Source organism: Pomacea canaliculata, linkage group LG8 (assembly GCF_003073045.1).
Source record: "Pomacea canaliculata isolate SZHN2017 linkage group LG8, ASM307304v1, whole genome shotgun sequence".
Taxonomy (NCBI): Eukaryota; Metazoa; Mollusca; class Gastropoda; order Architaenioglossa; family Ampullariidae; genus Pomacea; species Pomacea canaliculata.
This window is the reverse complement of record NC_037597.1, coordinates 17,738,733-17,758,466: the sequence shown is the minus strand read 5'-3', so window position 1 is coordinate 17,758,466 and position 19,734 is coordinate 17,738,733. Positions and strand designations below refer to the sequence as shown.

The 19,734-nt window shown below is 37.4% G+C and overlaps 2 protein-coding genes across 7 annotated transcripts in view; one reads left to right on the top strand and one right to left on the bottom strand.

The window, feature by feature from the left end:
* Positions 1-3,022, bottom strand: part of LOC112570129 (xanthine dehydrogenase/oxidase-like) — a 28,343-nt gene extending 25,321 nt beyond the window's left edge. Inside the window, exon 1 of the mRNA XM_025248381.1 lies at positions 2,802-3,022. The gene's annotated coding sequence lies outside the window, so the exon portion shown is untranslated. The remainder of the gene's footprint in view (positions 1-2,801) is intronic.
* Positions 1-19,734, top strand: part of LOC112570127 (centromere protein F-like) — a 47,432-nt gene that overhangs the window by 467 nt on the left and 27,231 nt on the right. For 4 of the 6 annotated variants that reach the window (XM_025248377.1, XM_025248373.1, XM_025248376.1 and 1 more), the window contains exons 2-4: positions 4,883-4,959; positions 5,201-5,311; positions 7,287-7,431. In XM_025248377.1, the coding sequence (XP_025104162.1) occupies positions 4,883-4,959; positions 5,201-5,311; positions 7,287-7,431 (333 nt within the window). Of the gene's footprint in view, positions 1-652; positions 714-4,594; positions 4,620-4,882; positions 4,960-5,200; positions 5,312-7,286; positions 7,432-19,734 lie in introns of those variants that run through there. The other 2 variants (XM_025248374.1, XM_025248375.1) reach the window with 2 other exon arrangements.

Below are 19,734 nucleotides of genomic sequence, written 5' to 3'. Positions count from 1 at the left end.
TGGAAGAGACTGTTAGTTATTATCGATTTATATCCTCTACTTACATCGTTCAGGTGCAAGGGATTAACAGGGGATAGATTTTAAGTTGAGAGTTAAATTGCAGGAATCAAGTGAAATATTTTCCTGACAAATGGAGATTTCTTTGTGAATTGGTGTTTTGGGAAGAGATGATCTATTAACACGTTAGCTGGGAGTCTGTGCATATCATTACATTACATTTTATTTACCGTGTTAGTTCAGGTGATTTGGGTTTTTGACACTGAGCTGAGAGATAACTTGTGATTTTCACCTCACTTGTTTTTCTTATGCAATGATTTGCTGCATTTCTGTCTGCAATTTTTTTTTTTCGGTGTACACCTAACTTTGATGACTGTCCTTACCATAAGCTAAATCAACTACAGCAGCAGATGGCCCTTCATGGCTAAAAATGTTAAAAATTTTGAAATGGTCTGGATAAGGTGCATAAATCCCCATCAGTCTGTCATGGGACATAACAAAGCTGCCTAGTTAAGTGAAGGTTAAGGCCCTTATTAGACTCCCTTAGCCCTGTCCCATAATTCTGAGGTATGACAAAGCAATAGAAGTATTGCAAAATATGACTTACAAGGAAGTGGGGATAGCCATTTATACTTGATGGGGAATAACAGTACACTTAAGTCAGTAGATAATGATCTCACTAGTTATTTACAAAAAAACAAAAGACTACTTTCAAGGTAAAATACACTTCCATTCACATCATAAATGATACTGTAATTGAAATTGAAATGTAAAATCCAAAGGAGGGTAGCTTGTAACATTTTTAACAGGTAACTGGTCTTATAATCATGTGAACTAGTTTTGTTTACATTGCTTTTTTAACTGGTGATTACTAAAAATATTTAAATCAGCTTAAGACAAGAAATTTTACAGCTGAGCTAACGCTATTTACTTCAAGGTTTCCATGATTTAGTGCATTAGAAGGTTTGAATGGCATAATATGTATGAAACTTGTATGCTTAAAATCTCACAGAAAATATTGCATGTAATTTACACTTAATAGTGAAGAATTAATAATTTACCTGCTTCATTGTAAGTTTTAGAAACAGATCTACATTATTTCAAGCTTCAGGGCTAGTTAAAGAACTCAACTTCTTAAGCCTTAAATGGTGTAGACAGTGTTACCAATGTATCTTTATTCTCATTCTTATTTTTTACCCCACCCATGATCCTCACCACCATTTAGAAATTGATCAGTCACCAAACTTGCCTGAAAGCCACTGTTCTTTCTAACCCCTAAGAGACAGACGTGTTTTTTGGCTTACTCTACCCTTATCAGCACATCAGGGCAGTTGAACCAATATAGACACTGTGGTGTGTTGCCCTGTGCAGCAACAGCATATTGCAGCATTTATCACCAGTCCTGTCAGTCTGTGTATTTTACCCTTGATTTAAAGGTTTATGTCCTTGCTTGTCTGCTGATATGGCATGTTTGCACAAGCCAGGCATGGTCCAGGCAACATGGGTATTTAGGTGGATCAGTTTGCCTTTAGGATTTGCATGCCTTGAAGTTGAGAAACTGTTTGCACTTAAGTAATTGAGAGTGTCTTCCGAATAATCTAAACAGCATGTTTGAGACCTTCACACTTACTGAATCAATGTCAGTATAAAACAGTACTAATTATAAATAAATTTTGCATAAATTTGATCAGCTCATTTTTGAACTGCTTTGAAAGCAGTTGCCTTATGACTCTGGATGATGATGATGAAATGGATGCCCTTTATAAAATGGGAGGAGATGCAATCATTATGATTTTAAAATGATACACCGCATGCATGAGAATGAGACATAATGTTTCTTGAATCAAAACAATTTTTTAAATAGAAATGGTTTAACATACACTAGACATGTGTCAGCAAATATAAGAGTATTACTTGGATGAAAAAGTCATATTTGTTCTTGCTTTTTTGTGCCTAGGATAAATCATTCCATGTTTGGATTTATTTTAAAGCTTATTGATTTAAAGAACCTCTTGTATTAGTTTACATGATCTTGTAAATCTGTTGGATCTAATGTATGTTTGCTGTTCCCTCAGAGAAATGTGCCTTTGCATATAACAGTTCTAAAAGTACTTTTGCATCAAAATTTAAATGGTTCTATTTAAAAACTGTATAATATTGTCGTGATTCATCTTTTGTGTAAATGTTCACTAGAGATTTATTTCTTTCAGTGCAAATTAATTCAGTGTCATTAAGACTTTTTTTGTTAATAAATGGCTTTCAATTAAAAGCTAATCCACACAAATGAAGCGGTTTAAATATTTTATATAAGGTGCTAACAAGAATGTGGTCCATACTCAGGTAAAATGTTAAAAGCAAAATGATAAATTTGACAGAAAAAAACTTTGTTTATCTTAGTTCTTAGGAGCTAAGTAAGTTGTCAAGAGTATGGATTAACTCAGTCGGCCATTAATGTGACTATAATCATCATGTGACCTTTGGTCACTCCATGTTAAATTGAAAGCTGTCAGAATTATACAGTAAATCGCTAGTGCTCAGTAAGTTAATGTTCTTGCTGTAAAAAAGAATGAAGAAATCTAAATAATATTATATGTAAATTTTTCATTGCTTTCTTCTAGCAGTGTTTATGCAGTCTTTACAAGCAAAATTTTAACGAAAAATTGGGCCCACAAATAATTGTTCTATTGTACTAAGTAAAAAGAACAGAGGTACTTCGTGTCTTGGTGATCAGGGTACGCTAGTGAAGGCAGCAGAAATGCATGATCGATCTTCAAGTGTCAATCTGGAAGTGAATGATGGCTTACCCTTGTGGCTTAAACTGAGGCAAACATTATTTGGGCTCCAAACATGGAGGAGATACTTCAACAGAGGTCGTCATGGAATTAGCGTTGCTGTAATGCTCCAACAAATATCACTCTGTCGCAGTGTTTGCAGTCAGACAATGGGCGATCTTCTCACAATGAAAGTCAGGCCTTTTCCTTAGCCACATCAGCCTGGTGTCTTGTGGCCCAGCATTATGTACTCTACCTCAGCTTGTGCTGGCTCAGTTTGGCTGTGCATGGCACATCAGTGCAGGTGATGTTTCCTTGTCAGGGTTTACAATGTAGGCTGTTGAGTACAGTGCAAACTACTGCATATTCTTCTTTAGCAATATGGGTGAAGTAATGTTTTAATATGTAAGTACTTGCTAAAAGTAAGAAATTGGCTAAAAACCTAGAGAGAAGTTTAAAAAAAGCTCTGGCTTTGAAGAAACAGACTTTCTCCATTTTCAAAGAACTTTTTTAGGCTTGTTAGTTGGGGTGTGGCTGAGGAAATAAGTAGCAATAGCAGACATCCGAGTCACAACATATTTTGCTGCAGAATCCCTGTCACTATTTTTATTGCCATTGCATTAGATGGCTTTGAGAATTAATCGAGTCATTCTGGACTGCTTTCATTTCGGAATTTTAAAAAAACAAACCGTGCATGTGTGTATTCATGCATGCCTGCACATCATTGATATATAGTGATACATACCTTGAATGCAAACGTGGACTGCTTTTCTCAGTAAATGAGGACTTATACACTCTCTCTCTCCCCCACCCCCTTGTCTCATTCTCTCTGACTAGAACATTAATGCATCTATAAAAAAAAATCAGTAATTTGGATGTGATATCTTCATCTGTTGATAGTTTAGGTTATGATTGCATTTGGTCTCTGATGTATAGCATGCTCTTTTCTACTTCAGTGTAGCAGGACCGCATTTTTCCTTCCGCTCCTATAAGATTTTTCAACTTTTTCCTCATTGTAGCTTTACAAATATTTCAGGATACTTTTTTCTACACTATTTAGAAATAGTGAATGAATGTAGTAAAGGAAATAAAATTAATAAATAATAAAATTACTAATTTTTCACCTTCATATTATATGTTACTTTCACAGCTGGTGGCTACAATTATACTTTTAAGTAAAGGTATGAAGGTTTAGCTGTTATATTAATGATGTCAAGTGTTGCAGAATATTGTCCTCAGCATTAAAGAGTTAAGATTATTATGGTTCCTGAAAAAAAATTCTGAAGAAAGTTCAGTGGCACTGAAGCATAATATCAGGTGATGTGTTGAAGCATAGTATTGATTCAGGCTGTTAATGTCTGTGACATTGACACTATAGTCTTTACTATTTATGTTTGCTATATTAACATAAATAATGTTCCATTATTGGTGCTTAAAATGGGTTTGTCATCTGATGATAAGTGTGAAAGCTGTCTTCAGCACATGTAGAATTTTAATGTCTATATGCTTCAAAACAAAATTCTTAATCCAAGGTATAATTGAATAATTAATGAATGCTGCTGATATTTAAACATTCTAGATAAGAACACACACATATTACAAATACTTGTTGAGATATGGCAATGATTGCAGCTCTAGACAAATAAATCTGGTGTCAATCACTATGTGTTACCAAGCATTAAAGTACAAACTGTCGGGTTAGCTAGGCCACCTCTTACATCTCTCCTATCAGCATTGTCATTCACTTCCTCCAAATATGGTTTATCAGTCCTTGAGCCTCCTTGCAATAAAACAGGATTGGAGGGGTTTGGCTGTGGGCTGGGCTATTGCAGTCTCACTAAATGCGGCCAGGTGGGTTGACATTTTGCACAGTTGTGCCATCTAACAATTTTTATTCCAACTACTGACCACTTTGGCTGTCAGCAGTCTTTTGTATTTATGTAATTCTTCCAATCATATGCGCAGCTGCCTTACATGTTTCTAGTAGTGTGGCACAAACCAGACTTAACACTGTTTTCAGTTGCCATTCATCTGAGTGGGATTCAGATCCTGCATACAGTAGCATGGCTATCACGTGTTTGTCTGGCACTCAAAGCCATTGTTTGCCTTTTCAGATTATGCTACAGAACTGAATCTTGCCAAAGAGAAAATTCAGCAGCTAGATAGTGCTTACAGTGGCCAGAAATCTGAGGTAAGTTCCTAACTCTGTTCCTGTGAAATTAACATTTTCCTTGTTTGCCAAACACCTTCATAAACAAATAAGGGTGAAGATAGCAGTCTCAGAATCGTCTACCATGAGAAATATGTTTTATCCAGTAAGGCTTAAAGATAAAGTTTAGATGTCAGATTTAGAAGGAAAAGATCAGTGTATTTACTTATGACAAAGATTATCTACTTGAAATGGGTGTTGATTTTTTATTTGTTAACTTCAGAACGAGCGTTTAAAGCATGCTATTCATGAGCTGGAGGAAAAGGCAGAATCATCTGAGCTACAAATCAATGCAATTTCCAGAGAATATCGCAGTCTGCTAGAAGAGAAAGAGGTAAGCACTGAATCACATTTGAAGGAATAAGCAGTTGCCTTGTGTCTGTAAATAAAAAAAAAACAAACTCAGGGTATCTTTAGTAACACTTGGAAATCTGCATATTCTTGAGGTTTTCTTTTAAGGCATGTTCAGAATCAAAGGCATAACAGATATTGTAATTAATTTGACCATGAATGCCAGCAGAAATGTTGATAGCTGATTGAATTTTTAAGAAACAGATTAAGGTGTCTTCATACTAGCAGTTAATTGAATAGCATAATAGCATGAGAGTACATCATGTCCACTTTAGTGGGTACCCAGGGCTAGAGTGTTTGTCATGTGAACATGCTGTTGAAATAGTCTTTTTTTTTTTTTGTCATATATGGTATGTTTGAAAAACTGGTGGTTGTATGAAAAAGGTGAACCAGCTGTCAGCATTGTTTATAACATTTGTACTATTGACCCCTGGGTCCACCTTGTGCGGGAACTATACATCGATTTTTCTCTTGTCATGATGTTTACTTGCAGCACACACACGGCTTGTATGCAGTGCTCTCATTTTTCAAATGAAATGAAACCAGAAGAGTAAAGGAAAAAGAACCTCAGATTTAAGGCTTGCTTTTTAAGTGTAATTAAAAAGAAACACTTAGTTGGAAACGTAGATATATGTGAAAGGGTTTTCATTTCCAGAATAATGTCCTGAATCAGCATATATGAAACAAGTAGGTTTTAGAGCACGTTGGAGACTATATGGTAAAAGCATTTAATTTGATCATCCCCCTCCCCAGCACAATATTGTAACATTTGACTTTGTCATCAAAACATGTTCATTGGCTTAAAATCAGGGACATATCCTTTTGCTACTCGGGGCTTGAAGGTACTAACCCAGTTTGTGATGTTGAACACATAATAAATTCAACATTATCAGAGTGTATTCACATTTATGTTGGTCTTTGCTGTTGACTGAAAAGAGATATTTTCAAATTCTTAAAGGGGTTCTGTTGAGTGATTTCTTACAAGGTAAGACACAAATGTATGAGGTGGTCATAGACGTTTCACAAAGGTCATAAAATGGCATCCCTCAGTGTAGCATGCTGGGCTTAATTTTGTTCACTATTTTTATGATCTACCAGATGTAGTCGGTGTTACTTGTAAAATATTTACAGACGACACAAAGATATGCAATTTTCAGAACAACCACAATATTTTACAGCAAGGTGTTTCTCAATTTTGAGACAGATCAAAAACCTGGCAACTTAATTTTAACATATCCAAATTTCATACTTCACATACTAGAAAGCACTCTGATAACAGGTACATCGTACATTTGCAACAGCTTACCACATAGCCTTAGCCATTTGACACAAGTCTTGATTTTGTCCTAATAAAATTTTCTACAGATTGTTTGCATTTTTTTTTTTTTAAGCTGCCATGCATATTAATATCTTTCATACAGTTCTAAAATCAAACCAGAATATAATTGTTTTAGAATGAATTAGTTAATGAATTGGTGCTTTTATTATTTAAAAATTTTTTTGTGACACATTATTCTAGTGTCTTACTTATATATCAAGCTAGTGTTTGAGCTGTCATTTGATATTTCTTTAAATTACTCAGCAGTTTTAACAGAGTGATCTCTTGCATCTGTTTTTACAGTACACATTTTTAGGGAAGGTGTTGTTAATAACTCTAACACTCCTGTTTTCATGTCAAAATCTGTCTGGCTTAACTGTTCATATTTCAGAATTTTTTTTTTACCAGTGAGTTGACATTATTTGAAGGGGTTTTGTTTGAATAAAATATAAAGAGTTAGATGTGCTAACTGCTTGTGTTCAGAGCCTTTTCTATATGTTATGTACAAGCATTTACAAAATTAAGTGCTTGAGTAGGTTTTCCCTTTTTGGTCTTTGGAAGTCTTCACTGATTGTGTTTATTATTTGTTGAATTTAGAGACAAATCATGTAAAAAATAATTTTCTATTTTCTGTTTGCAGAGGGAAATCAACAAGCTAAAGCAACAGCATCATGAGCTTCTTGAGCATCAGGCCAAAGTAGCATTGCATTCATCACAAGAGGCTGAGGTCACATCAGCACTCAGCTCACAAGAAACAAGGCAGTCACAAGACTATCAAGATGACGGTAGGTGTGAAACATTTGTATGTTTTTAAGTCTCTAGGGTCCTAGGTGTTTCCGGTTCCCAGTCACTTAATCCCCAGACACTTCATCCCCAGACACTTAATCCCCAAAGCTTCATCCTTAAAATGAAATTTTAACTATAAAAATTATGAAGCCGGCAAAAAATTTAATTGAAATTCAAATAACTATCTTCATATAAACATCACAATAAGTTTTACAATTAAAATGAATATTGAAATACATTAATAATATTTAAATCATGCTATTAACTTCAGCGTCATTTGAACATCTACAACATTAGTTAAAGTATTTTAATTGTAAAACTTATTGTGATGTTTATATGAAAATAATTATTTGAATTGCAATTAAATTTTTCGCTGGCTTCATAATTTTTATAGTTAAAATTTCATTTTAAGGATGAAGCGTTGGGGATGAAGTGTCTGGGGATTAAGTGTCTGGACACCGGTGTTTCCATATTTTCTCCTGCCCTCACCCCCATTAACTAACAATGCAGAGACTAGATAATATTGAAGATGTTTTGATTTGGTGTTAAGAATTACCTGTAAGAAATCATGGCTTTTTCTTGGTAAGGAGTTCACTGGCAGAAAAGAATGCATTGTTGAAATCTACCTGACCAGTCTTGGCACATATTCTGTTGCCTCTGAAAGGTAACTTTATAAAGTAAATAAGGAAAAAAATTGTTGCTTTAATTTTTTTTTTATTATTAACAACATTCTGTCTTCCTCATCTCTTTTCCTTTTCTGTGTGTGAGTGTCTGTAAGAAAGAGAGTGGGAGTAAGAGAAAAATAATACAACAGTCACTTCAATTTTCAGTAGAGACTAGAATCAGAGATGGAGACAGATGTGTTATTGCTTTGATTTCAGAGTCTCATTTTTCAATGGTTTTCTTAGGCTTAATGCACACCTGTATTTGCCTTTGTGGAGGTTTTGGGCCAGAATTAATGGAATTTGCTGCTTCACGAAGTTTATTACATGTGTGTGTGTGAGAGAGAGATATACCAGTTTTTTGTGTAATTGTGAAAATGTTTTGAAAATACATTAAAAGCCAAAACCAGGCATGGTCATTAAAGAGAGGTAGTTTTCTTTAGATATTTTCTCATTTTCTTGACAGTTTTATTTTGCATTCTGATTTAACAAGTAGTGCATGGACAGTTAATACCATCTGTGCACACTTGTAAATTTAATGTTATACTGTTTAGGTAGTCAGCAGCTATTAAATCATCAGTTTGAAGTTCGTTTTGCAGACCTCACATTTCTGAAAGCCAAGGCAAATAATTTCCTTGACTGTATGCTGAGAGAGTATACAATCTATTTGATTCCTTTTCTATAGAAATTTCTGCAGTCAGAAATGGGGCAGAGGAATGTTTCTCAATGTTTTTTAACACCTTCTGCTACTTTGATGTATTTTATGATGCATCTCTCTGCAGTGTAATATATGCACAAAATTAGGCCATGAGGTTTCAGCGCTAGATCTTTTAGAATCCAGGTAGTCATCACAGGGCTAAATACACGTGTTTTAACATTTTATGTTTTGATGAGTGGTAAGCATAGAAACAGTTTCATCACAGAGTATCATAAACATAACGCGACATCCTTTTTGGGGGGCAAATAAATCTTTTAATATTTGGTAACTAGGGTAACTTCCTACCTTTACACAAAAAAATTGTGCACTTCAAAACATTGCAGACTGAACTGGATACTAGCTAGCATAGAATGCGTGGTGATTCTAAATAGTGTATTAGCACAAAGTAATTATACCATGTGAAGCTATATTCTTTTAAGTCTAGTATGCTAGTAAATGTTTGCTGGGAACATTAGTCACATGCTTGCAAGTACTTGATTAAGCTTCAGGTTTGTGGATCTAACATTTGCCATGTTTTATTTCATGTTTTTTCTTCAACTCACTGCATTAGAAATTTATGCAGTTGTTAAATAACTACCAGATGAGACATATCCTGGAGCTCAGTAATATCTGTGATCAATCTCATTGTCAGCCACATCATTTTAGTCACCTTTCTTATCTTCGTTATTAACCCCCCCAAAAAAAATGAAAAACATATACCTTCAGTTTCTATATTCTCATTTCCTCTAAATGGGAAAGATACTGCATGTTCGTACTTGTGAGAGGCTTAGCACTTATAGTTGGTACATGAGACAAGTCTCAGCAGTGTATTTCACAAGTCTTTAGTTAACCTGACCTCACCCTAAATTTAAGCGTTATCAGCCAGCTCATTTTAAAATTAGCAGAGTTTAAGTCCAAAGTTCGTTGAAAACCCACGCCAGCTTTTAAAACCTTGCACAAATCTTCTGGTCTTGCCCACCGCCCTTGCCTGTCAAGTTTTGAACAGGGCTGTTTGATTGAGCTTTCCCGCTCAACTCCATACCCAGCATGGTTTGGGCCTTATCGCTGGAGATGCCATTCATCCTTAGCAACTATCATGCAGTGGTACTTAGTGGACCAGTTGGGAACAACTGAAAGCTTTGAAATTTCAAGCTCGAGGGTCAGTTTAGGCCGTTATCAATTTTGTTGCAGGTTCTACACCAATACCACCCCTTTCCTCCTACTAAATTGGCCAGGGTAACTGTCCCACTTTGTACTTCTCCAAACACTTTCAGTAAAACAGTTGTGGTAATGTTAACATTAGGATTTGAAGCTAATGAAGTTTTGTGCTACCGTTTTAAGTGCTGGATACACAGTTGTGAGGTTTTGGGTGTAGGCACCTTTATTTCCTGTCATCACCAGTACATGGGTTCATAGTCTGCCTACTTTTTAGAGAATGACACCTCAGTTCTGATTTTGAAAATCTTTGCAGATTTATAATCTTTGTCAGACAAAAGAAACGTGCTCAGAAATGATCAAAAATACATATATGATAATATTGGTAATGCATAGTTGGTAAAAACGTCTTGTGTTTTAATGAAGTAAAAGTAAAATAGTATTTCTCATTGACTGTGTGTTTACTGGGTAACTCTATTTCACATTCAGGGGAGGATTTACTAAATTAGGACAAGTATCCAGAATAAGGTTGTAAACCTGTTTTTGAGTCTGGCTTTGCAAATTTGCAGTGACAAGGATATTGATTCTGCAGATAGCATGAGAAATTTATGATAGCCATGTCTGATAAGGTTGTAGAAGCTCCTTCCTGTGCTGAATATCTTCAATGGACAGGCAGTGTAGTGCAGCATGAATGGCAAGTAGAAATGTCAGTTGGCCTCCGATATTTCAGTGCATGAGTTTTAAACTATGCATGTAGAAAAGTAGAGGTCACAATAGTGCTAGTGATACAAGCATGATGGTCTTGAACATGGACATACAAATGGGCCTCTTTCTATGTTTCTGAAGAAACGTCTAGAAACAGCTTAGGGCAATTAGTCATCCAGATGATAGAAATTAAGAAAAATTTATAGTGGGTCCTGGAGGACTTTTTCCTTCCTTGTTTGTTATCAGTTAAACTCGAGCTTGAGGCTACCCACTGCTTAAACAGATTTAATGATGGAAGATTAATAAAACATAATCTTTACAAATAAAAATCCTCTTAAGAAAGTAAATACAAATAATGTATTATCTTTCAGCAATCAAGAATGATGAATAATCTGTGTTGGTTTGGTGTGACTTGATTGGCTGCCTTAAGAGTGAACAGATCTTGGATTGAATGTGATGTGTGTTGGCTCATTGAAGCAGGTTTCTCCCATCGGGTGTATTTAGTCTGTTAACTCTGTGAAACTTTGGCTGAAACAGTCAGATAAGAGGATTTTGCTTTGGTGATCTGCAGATCACAAAAAATGCAGATGCCTTTGAGATCACTTGGCTTAATTATGCTATGGGGATACATTTTAATGACAATGACTTCATGGGGAATAACTTAAGTCAGATAGAATCTACAACCTTTAATGTCCTTTTGTGGTTAATGCAGAAGACCAAAAACTTTTATGGTAGATTTACATACAGACTTGTATCAGACATGAAATTAAATTGAAAGTGGTTGGAGAGTTCATAGAATATAGCACTTATTAGTTTTTCACAAAAATGTGTTGTGACTTTGTGATCAATGGCTTTTTTTAAGATATAGGTGGGGTTGCTTTGTGTGTGCTTTAGAACAGAACATTGCTGGTTCACCCAGGTCTGTGACTGAAAACCTCCTCCTGATCACCCATCAGCAATAGGTACCTTACTTATCAGGGAGATAAAAAATAAAAACACCACAAGGAGATGGTTGGGCTCAACCTTTGGCAAGTTCATGGTTGTTCACTAAACATGTGATTCATTGCCAAATCCCACCTGACTGTAAAGCCATTTACTTTTACCCTTTTCACATGTAGATTCCCCAAACTCTGACCTGACTTCAGTGGCTGCAGCCAATGCAAGAGCTTCAAGCATAAGTGAGGCATGGATTTACATGTACTATTCAGATGTTGCAAGAGAGGAGGTTTTCATTCCAAAACTCATTCAAAAATTCTGATATTCTGAAGTTTGGGTCTTTCAAAGGGAGCAGACTAATTCATTCAAATTTTGTAATCTTGTAATAAACTTAACCCAACCATTTAAAAATAATTTTGCACCCTTATAAGCCTTTAAAAGTAATACTAAAAAGATGTAATGTTTTCAAGTGTCTAGCTTTTTTGTTGTTGTTTTTCAAAGAACATGCATTTGAAAAGAAAAAAAGCTTCATAGAGCGGAAAATAGTCTAGAATTGCTATTAAAAATGTGATCTTTGATAGGATACATTTCTATTGCCAATTTATGCATATAAAGGTCAATTGTTGAAAATCAAACCAGTGATATACTTTTCTATTGTACATTTAAGGGGCTTTTAGTTGGGTGATATGTTGTATTTTATATTTACACGTAATAGAGAAAAACAAAGGTTTATATTTCTCACTATGAAAATCATTTAAAATCTTCCATTACTTTTTTTTTTTTAAATCTCCAGACTTTATCTTGAAGATCTTAGAAACTTCGAGATTAGGAGTCTACTTGCTTTAAAATTTGTTAGCGCCACATCTGTCAAGCCACTCACCCTCCTACTGGTTTCCAGGAAAAGTCTAGGCTTATCTCAGCGACATTTTGATCGCTCTAACATCGCGTGCAGCCATGTTGCAAATCAATTATTTCTTTATGGGAGTGGTGTGTTGCACTGGTGTTGCATGGAAGTGATATGCATGCATAGGGATGTGTAATTTGCGGGTTTCACGCTGTGGAGAAAGGATGAACGAACAAAACACACACAAATGAATTCGTGGTTTTCAGGTGCCGCAGAGGAAATATTTTTAAATCCATCCTGATCAGTACTTATGGCAGACCAAGCTTGGCTGGTGACAACTCGGTGTCACACACTCTCCAACCACCCCGCCACCCACCCGATGTCGTCGAGACTTTTTTTGTGGTAGTCCCCAACCTGGGGTCACGTCTGCCAGCGTGTCATAAAATGGCGAAACTTTCTGGAGGGAAAGCGCGTGCGTGGCGCGCTGGGCCATCCACCCCTATCAGCTCCTTGCTCTAGGGCAACCGGACGCGTTGTTTGATAGCAGTAGCCCACTTATAATCATAAAAGGCCGCCCCGACGGTTTACTTGGTTCTGGTGCAGGCGGTGTTGAGTCACCGGGTACAATTTACCCAGCCCTCCTGTTTGCTTGGCCCTCTTGACAGCTAACGGTTCATATCGGTTTCAAAAAATTAAATCGGCGTTGAGCAGGGCATAGAACAGTAGTGACAGCTTGTAAGATGTGGAAATAAACTGACAACATTTCTGCATTTTTGTGTATATTTACTCGGGGTTTTATAATTGCATGATCTTTTGTTTGGACCATTCCTGTGGAGAATAAAGCAGTGTACATAATTTCCGAATTATTTTCGTAGGGTTAGTAGTAGTTATGCAATTCTTAATCTGACATGTTTCTTTGCCGCCGTTTATCCTCGATCTTTTTTATTAGCTTCTTGGACCTTATTCACGCGCAGCTTTTCCGGCTTTCCAAAACAAGATTCATGATTGTGGGGGTGAATGCCTGAGAGCTTCACAACAAGTCAAATAGCACAGGTGATGTTCTGTGCAAATGACATATGATATGGCGGCCAGTTTCTCGTATCTTTTGTTTGCAAATGATAAAAAAAGAGAAGTCTTTGAACTTTTAAATTTAGGGAGACAAAGACGCGCTTTAACCGTATGTTTTGAGTGTATGGCAGGCCTGTTGTCATTTTGAAAGTGTTTCAGCTTTAAATCAGTTTAAAATATCTAAAATGACTATTCATACACATATAGTTAACCAGCTGTATAGGAATTAAAGTCCAGATAAGATTAAAAATTATTTATTGAATGCATGTGACATGGTAATTTATGCCTATATATGTGTGTTGTATGTGCCAAGTGACATTATGCATGATGGTAGGCTTGCAGAAACTAAACAGCAAGAGTAAATGTTGTAATTGCCAGGCTTCATGTTACTGAGAACTACCTTGAGAAACATGAATACATTTTCTGATCAAAGTGCAGACTCCTTGTTCACAGATTTTTAACAGCATGACGTATTCACGCTGTAGAAGTGCCACCACACACAAAAACCAAATAATCCCTGTGTTACTGATACATTTGCCAGTTCTTTATACAGATAATCCTTGGGAATGAAATGGTAAATGTAGAATTTCTGAAAATATTTAACTGTAGTTTATCTATAATTTAGTTTTTCATGGTGACCTTTGGTATCAAATCTTGTTCTGGGAACTGGTGGAGTCAGTGCAGATGACCTTGGCCTAATTTTATTATTCTACAAATAACCATAAGGAAAACTGTGAAAACAACACTTTTTTTTTTATTTATGAATATTCACACCACAAGTGTTACCATGTTCCACTTGTAAACTACTGATTTTCACTACTAATGTCTTGTTTTTCAGTGTCTGCAGGCTACATAATTACTGCCCAATCTGTTTAGGCATTGCTGTGTTCTAGTTAATGAGTCAAGATATTGGACTTCCCAGTGGTATCCTTCAGATAATAAAATTTCTTCTGAACTTAAAACGCAAGGAGAGACTTTTACTCTGAACACATTTCATTTAGATAGTCACATTCTATCCACGAAGAGAGAATCATATGAAATCAGATCTGTATGTGTCTCATCATCATCATTGAAATCAGAACTAGACTTCTGTTTTAGAATGTCAGATTAAATGGAGCCATCTGACTGTCTTGGTAACAGTATAAAAACTGAGTACTAGACAAAATTTTGTATGTTTAAAATTCTGACAAGAGGGAACAGGCTTTTGAGAAAACTAGGTTTGTGTATTTATTATAATACTGAAGAGGTGTCACAATTTTGAAGTTCTGAGGCACAACTGTTAATGTTTTCCAAAGGACTTTAAGCATTGAAAAGGCTTACTTTAAATGTATGCCTGCACTCAGTAATATGCTTGCACTATTAGCTTCAGGTATGCATGCACTCCAGGTTTTCGCTATTCATGGGAGCTCTTGATCTGAATATGTTCCATGCAACATCATGCTGAAGTGGGGCACTTTCCACACCTTTAACCCCTAGGCTTTAGATTGAAGCACCCTCCTCAAACTTTCGCAAGAATGACGTCAGGCGTCGAGGGTTTGGTGGGATCGAGCAACAGAACATTTCGACGGTGAACTTACCAGACTGCTCAAAACGTTCAGAGAATTTACTGATACGTGGCACTAAGAACCCAGGCAGAACACCCGATTGCGATACATGTACTTGGGTCACAGTAACAGGCTGGTAAGCTCACAGGTGTGTCATGTGACGTTCCTTAGCATGGCGCCGTTCTACTACAATGTGCCTTTTGATTAAGATTAAACTTTCAATATTTTTAGCTAGCATTTTTCCGCCATATAGCACAGCGAGGTCTTGCTTGACAATGTGAAACCACTCCTTGTATTCTGGATCGTCGTGGGCGAGTATCGTGCGTGTGTTGGGGGAGGGGATGTGTGCGGGGTGAGGAGAAGAGTAGAGAAAAAGGCGAAGAGCTGGAAGGCTTGAAGGTTTGTTCTCAGCGGACAGTAAGAAGCCATGGAAGTTTTGCTCTAGTTACTCTTTACTGCGTTAAATGTTTCGCCACGTGTAGAAATGAACCTGTCCACGTGAGACCTCGCACGTCACACACCCATATCACAAGCTTCCTAGTGAAACCAAAGAACTATATGTACCGACAGGAACTGCACGCTGTCTTCGTCCAGGCATTTGTTTTTAAAAGCAAAAGTGCAAGGCATTTAAACTTGTTTTCTCATAGTTTAAACACACAAGCTGTACACTCTACGCGTGTTTTTTTACATTTTATTTTAAATCGTTAAAAAAAAATGACGGATCGGACTTTGAACGCTTGTTGTCACTTGTCTCAAGATAGCTTTGCATGAACTCTGTCGCCTATAGCATTCTATACCTTCAGTTCATAGCTGCGTCTTTCATCTGGAAGATGGGTCTTCGCAAAAGTCGTTGGTTGGCGAGTCAAAACCCTACCAGATGTGCACGTGCGTGGTCGGCACGAAGGGAGACTTGCGTTGCAGAGCGTGCATCACTTGCGACTAGGAGTGTGCGCGCCTTGCTGATGGCTGTTGAAATATCGTTGCGGCAGCGCTACCCGTGTTGGGGTGGCGGGGCTACCCGTGTTGGTGTAGGCCGCCCTGAATAGGCAGGAAGTGAGATATTAGATCAGGGAGCGTGTGAGGGCTTACAAAAGCCACCCGTCCAGCCCCCAACCCCTCATCCACCCCGATCTGCAGGTTACAGGGGGTGAGGAGGCCATTCTCATGCCCCATACTCTCTCGAAGTTACCGTTTGTCGACTCTGATTTATGCAAGCGTGGAGTGTGGGATATGAGTGGAGTAGGCTGGATGTGGGGAGAGCAACACGCGCGCTCGCAAGCGCGTCCACTCCGGGGTGGGGTGGGGGGGAGCCGGCCACTAGCAGGTGGTGGAGACTAGGGGAAGCCCACGCTCCCGGCGAGATTCGTGCCGAAAGACAAAAGGGTCGGGTCAGCGGCAGTTGCGAGATGTGACGAAGACCGCTCACAGGCGGGGAGGATCAAAAGGGACCAGACCCCGTCGAACCACACTACCGCACAGCGACTTGAGGTGTGCAAGTAGGGTTTACTCCAGTTCTTACCTTGGCGTTCTACTGGGACTGCTCATCAGCTAATCAGCTACTGGGGTAGGTAGGGTACAGACTTGTGTTCGTGCTTCGGGATTTGCCTAGCCTCCCTTTCCTCCCTCGTCCAGGATTCCAGGGCAGCCAGGAATTAGGGATGTGGGGCGGCTATTAAGATGTGTAGGCATCTTGGGAAGACCACCCACCTTCCAAATACCCCACTGACCACCAGTTTTTAAATAACGCTTTGACTTCTTTAAATTTTTGGATACCATTAACACATCTGCTGCCTCATGTTTTTCTGGTTGTTAAAATATCCTAGCACATCATAACTGTTTCTCATTAGATTGCTGTTATATTTTGTAATCACTTATTTAGTATAATTTTCTTAGTGAAACATATTTCAAACATGTTTATGCTTTTGCATGTCACACATTAATAAATCACATTGAAGTCTATTGTCTGGTGAATATGTGCACTATATATAAATGAATTATTAAATCACCTAGTCATTTCTAAGATGTGACAAAGTTTTCTTTTTCTCCCCACCTCTTTCTCTTATATTCTCTCTTTTACACAAAGAAATACCTTCACGCTTTATAGACATTAAATGTGTGAAGAAACGAACATGAAATTTGGAAACTGCGACTTTTTTGCGTGGAAAAGGAAGCTGATGTGTTATCCGGTATTGACGATTACACCTGCAGCTTATTTTGTATTCAGTGCAAAGACCCTGTAGTTGAAAAGGCTGATTTCCATTTCTATCCTTCATGCATTCTTCTTGCCTTCTGGAAAAGTTCTCTGTTTTGAATGAGTGGCTTGCATCTGAAATGCATTAATTCAATTACAGTTGTACTTTCTTGAGCTTTAAACCAGCAGTTACTTTTAATTGCACACTACTAGTGCTTATTAGGAGCTGCTAGCTGCTTGCATTGTTCGTTGTGTTTGGTAGGTTTCATAAGAATGTTTAAAATCTACATGTACCAGCAAACTCAACTGAAAATTGCAGTAAAGATAGTGCCGTGTGGTAGTTCTTAATGCATGCTTCTGATTATTATGAGAAAAGTACCTAGAAGGAACAAAAGACTTAAGTGTAATATTTAATAATAATAGTGACAAAACAGGTTTTATAGAGCACATCTCCTTAAGCTTTATGCACTTACCACAGACATACATGTGTGCACACACACATCTATATAACATCTACTCCCATATATATCTATATCATATTAGAAATTCATGAAGCACAGCATCAGGCTGAGTAAAAACACTTAACACGGAGATCATAAAATAGGAAAATGTAGGAAGTTTCAGGAACATGAAGGAATCAGCAGAAGATTCTTTCCAAGAAAAATAGCTACAAAATTGCAGATATCAGTTGCAGGAAAGATTGCATATATTATGAGCAGCAGATGTGTTTCTGCATGTCTGTGGAAGCCTTTAGCAAAGTACACAGGTTACTGTGGAAAATCAATGTCTGAACATAAACTGGATAGGAGATTCAAAAATCATTGTGAATGGAACAATGAAACCAAAGGCAGATACATCTCAACCAGAGTAATAGTTTTCTACACCAGAGTCAATTATATTTCAGATTGTCCCCTCACCAAGATCACAGGTTTCTTTTACCTTCTTTCTTATGGTCAGTTTACAAGAAGTTTCACAAGATGCACCTCTGAAGATCTGTGCAAATCTTTTCAAGAGATTTTGAGGGTTGTAGAATTATTTGATTATACCAGAAATTTTCATCAGGAAGATAGTGCTAGTGTGGGCTAATCAGAGATCAGATATTATGTTTGCCATCCAAAACAATTGTTTTATTTATATTCTAAATATAACTGGATTTATTCCACAACAAACGGTGTGCATTTGCAGTTATCTAGTAATGAAAAATCAGCTCTGAAGTTTCCCAAGGAGCATTCATGTGTGCTTCTAGATGTTGGAACACAAACACTCTTGCTTACAGTCTTCAGACACCTCATGAGACTGTTACTTTCTCTCACAAACTCCTTGGCAGATGTGCATGTTGCAGTCACCAAAGAAACAAACATGTCTAAAGTACTGTTGTTTTATTTGAAGAACTGGAGAACTGTTATCTAAGCAGGTTGCAGGTAACACACCTGCTGTACACACAGCATCAGCAATCTCAATTGTGAGAAAACAGAAGAAGAAAGCCAAATCTTTCTCAAGTACTTTGTGATCCCGTGGACATGAATAGAAGGAAGCTGCTGTGAACATGACTGAACAATTGGAGATTATTGTCTCTTGCAAGTGAATCGACCACTGTGAAAAATATGTATGGTTGGGGCACCCACATTTTTAAGTTTTGCTTGGAAGGGGTTAAAAAAAGGCAAAGCAAAGTAAACCCACGCAAACTTGTGCAGTAAAGTCAGCTACTATTACTTGCATAACACAGCCATAGTGGGTAAAAAGATGGCTAACTCCTCGAATATAACTGGCATAACACAATCATAGTGGGTAGAAAGACAGCTAGGTCACTGAGTACTACTAGCATAACACAACCAAAGTGCCTAGAAAGTAAGATGGCACATTAACTACAACTGGATGGCGCAGGTAGAAAGCTGGAGGCCCTCAGCACAGACCTTCTGGTCTAGTAAGGACTAAGAATTCCACACCTGTGGATTTCTTCGATCTGACTTCAACCTGTCTACTCACAGTTATGAACATTGCAGGGCTTTCAATGAGCAGCAGCTACATTTTGTCTTATCACCCGGCCAATGAAATGTTATGGTTGCAGAGTCATTAGCTTGTTTGGAGATCTAAAAATACCACTTGTCACTTCTGTGACTTTGTTCTTGAACTGCTCTTGGACTCTTAGAAAATTGGTCACTTCATCAGGGAAGCCTAGATAGCAAGAGTCCTGGCTAATGCTAAATGTTAGGCATGGTTGAATGGTCTGGGGAGCAGTCATCTTTAGAATAGCTTTTTTTGATAGAAGGGTTCACCAGATTTCATGTCATCAGCCATGTGTTGGGAATTTTCATTCTTGCCTCCTCCCAACAAACCCCCTACCCCAACCTTCTCTATCCTTTGGAGCAAAATGTGTGAAAGGCCCTTTAAAGTTGCATAGTACTAGGTAGTACTTTTTGGGGTGGGTGGGTTTTTTTTCCACATCCTTGACATCCTGGTGATAACAAATCAATATGTTCCCTTTTTTGCAAATGTTACA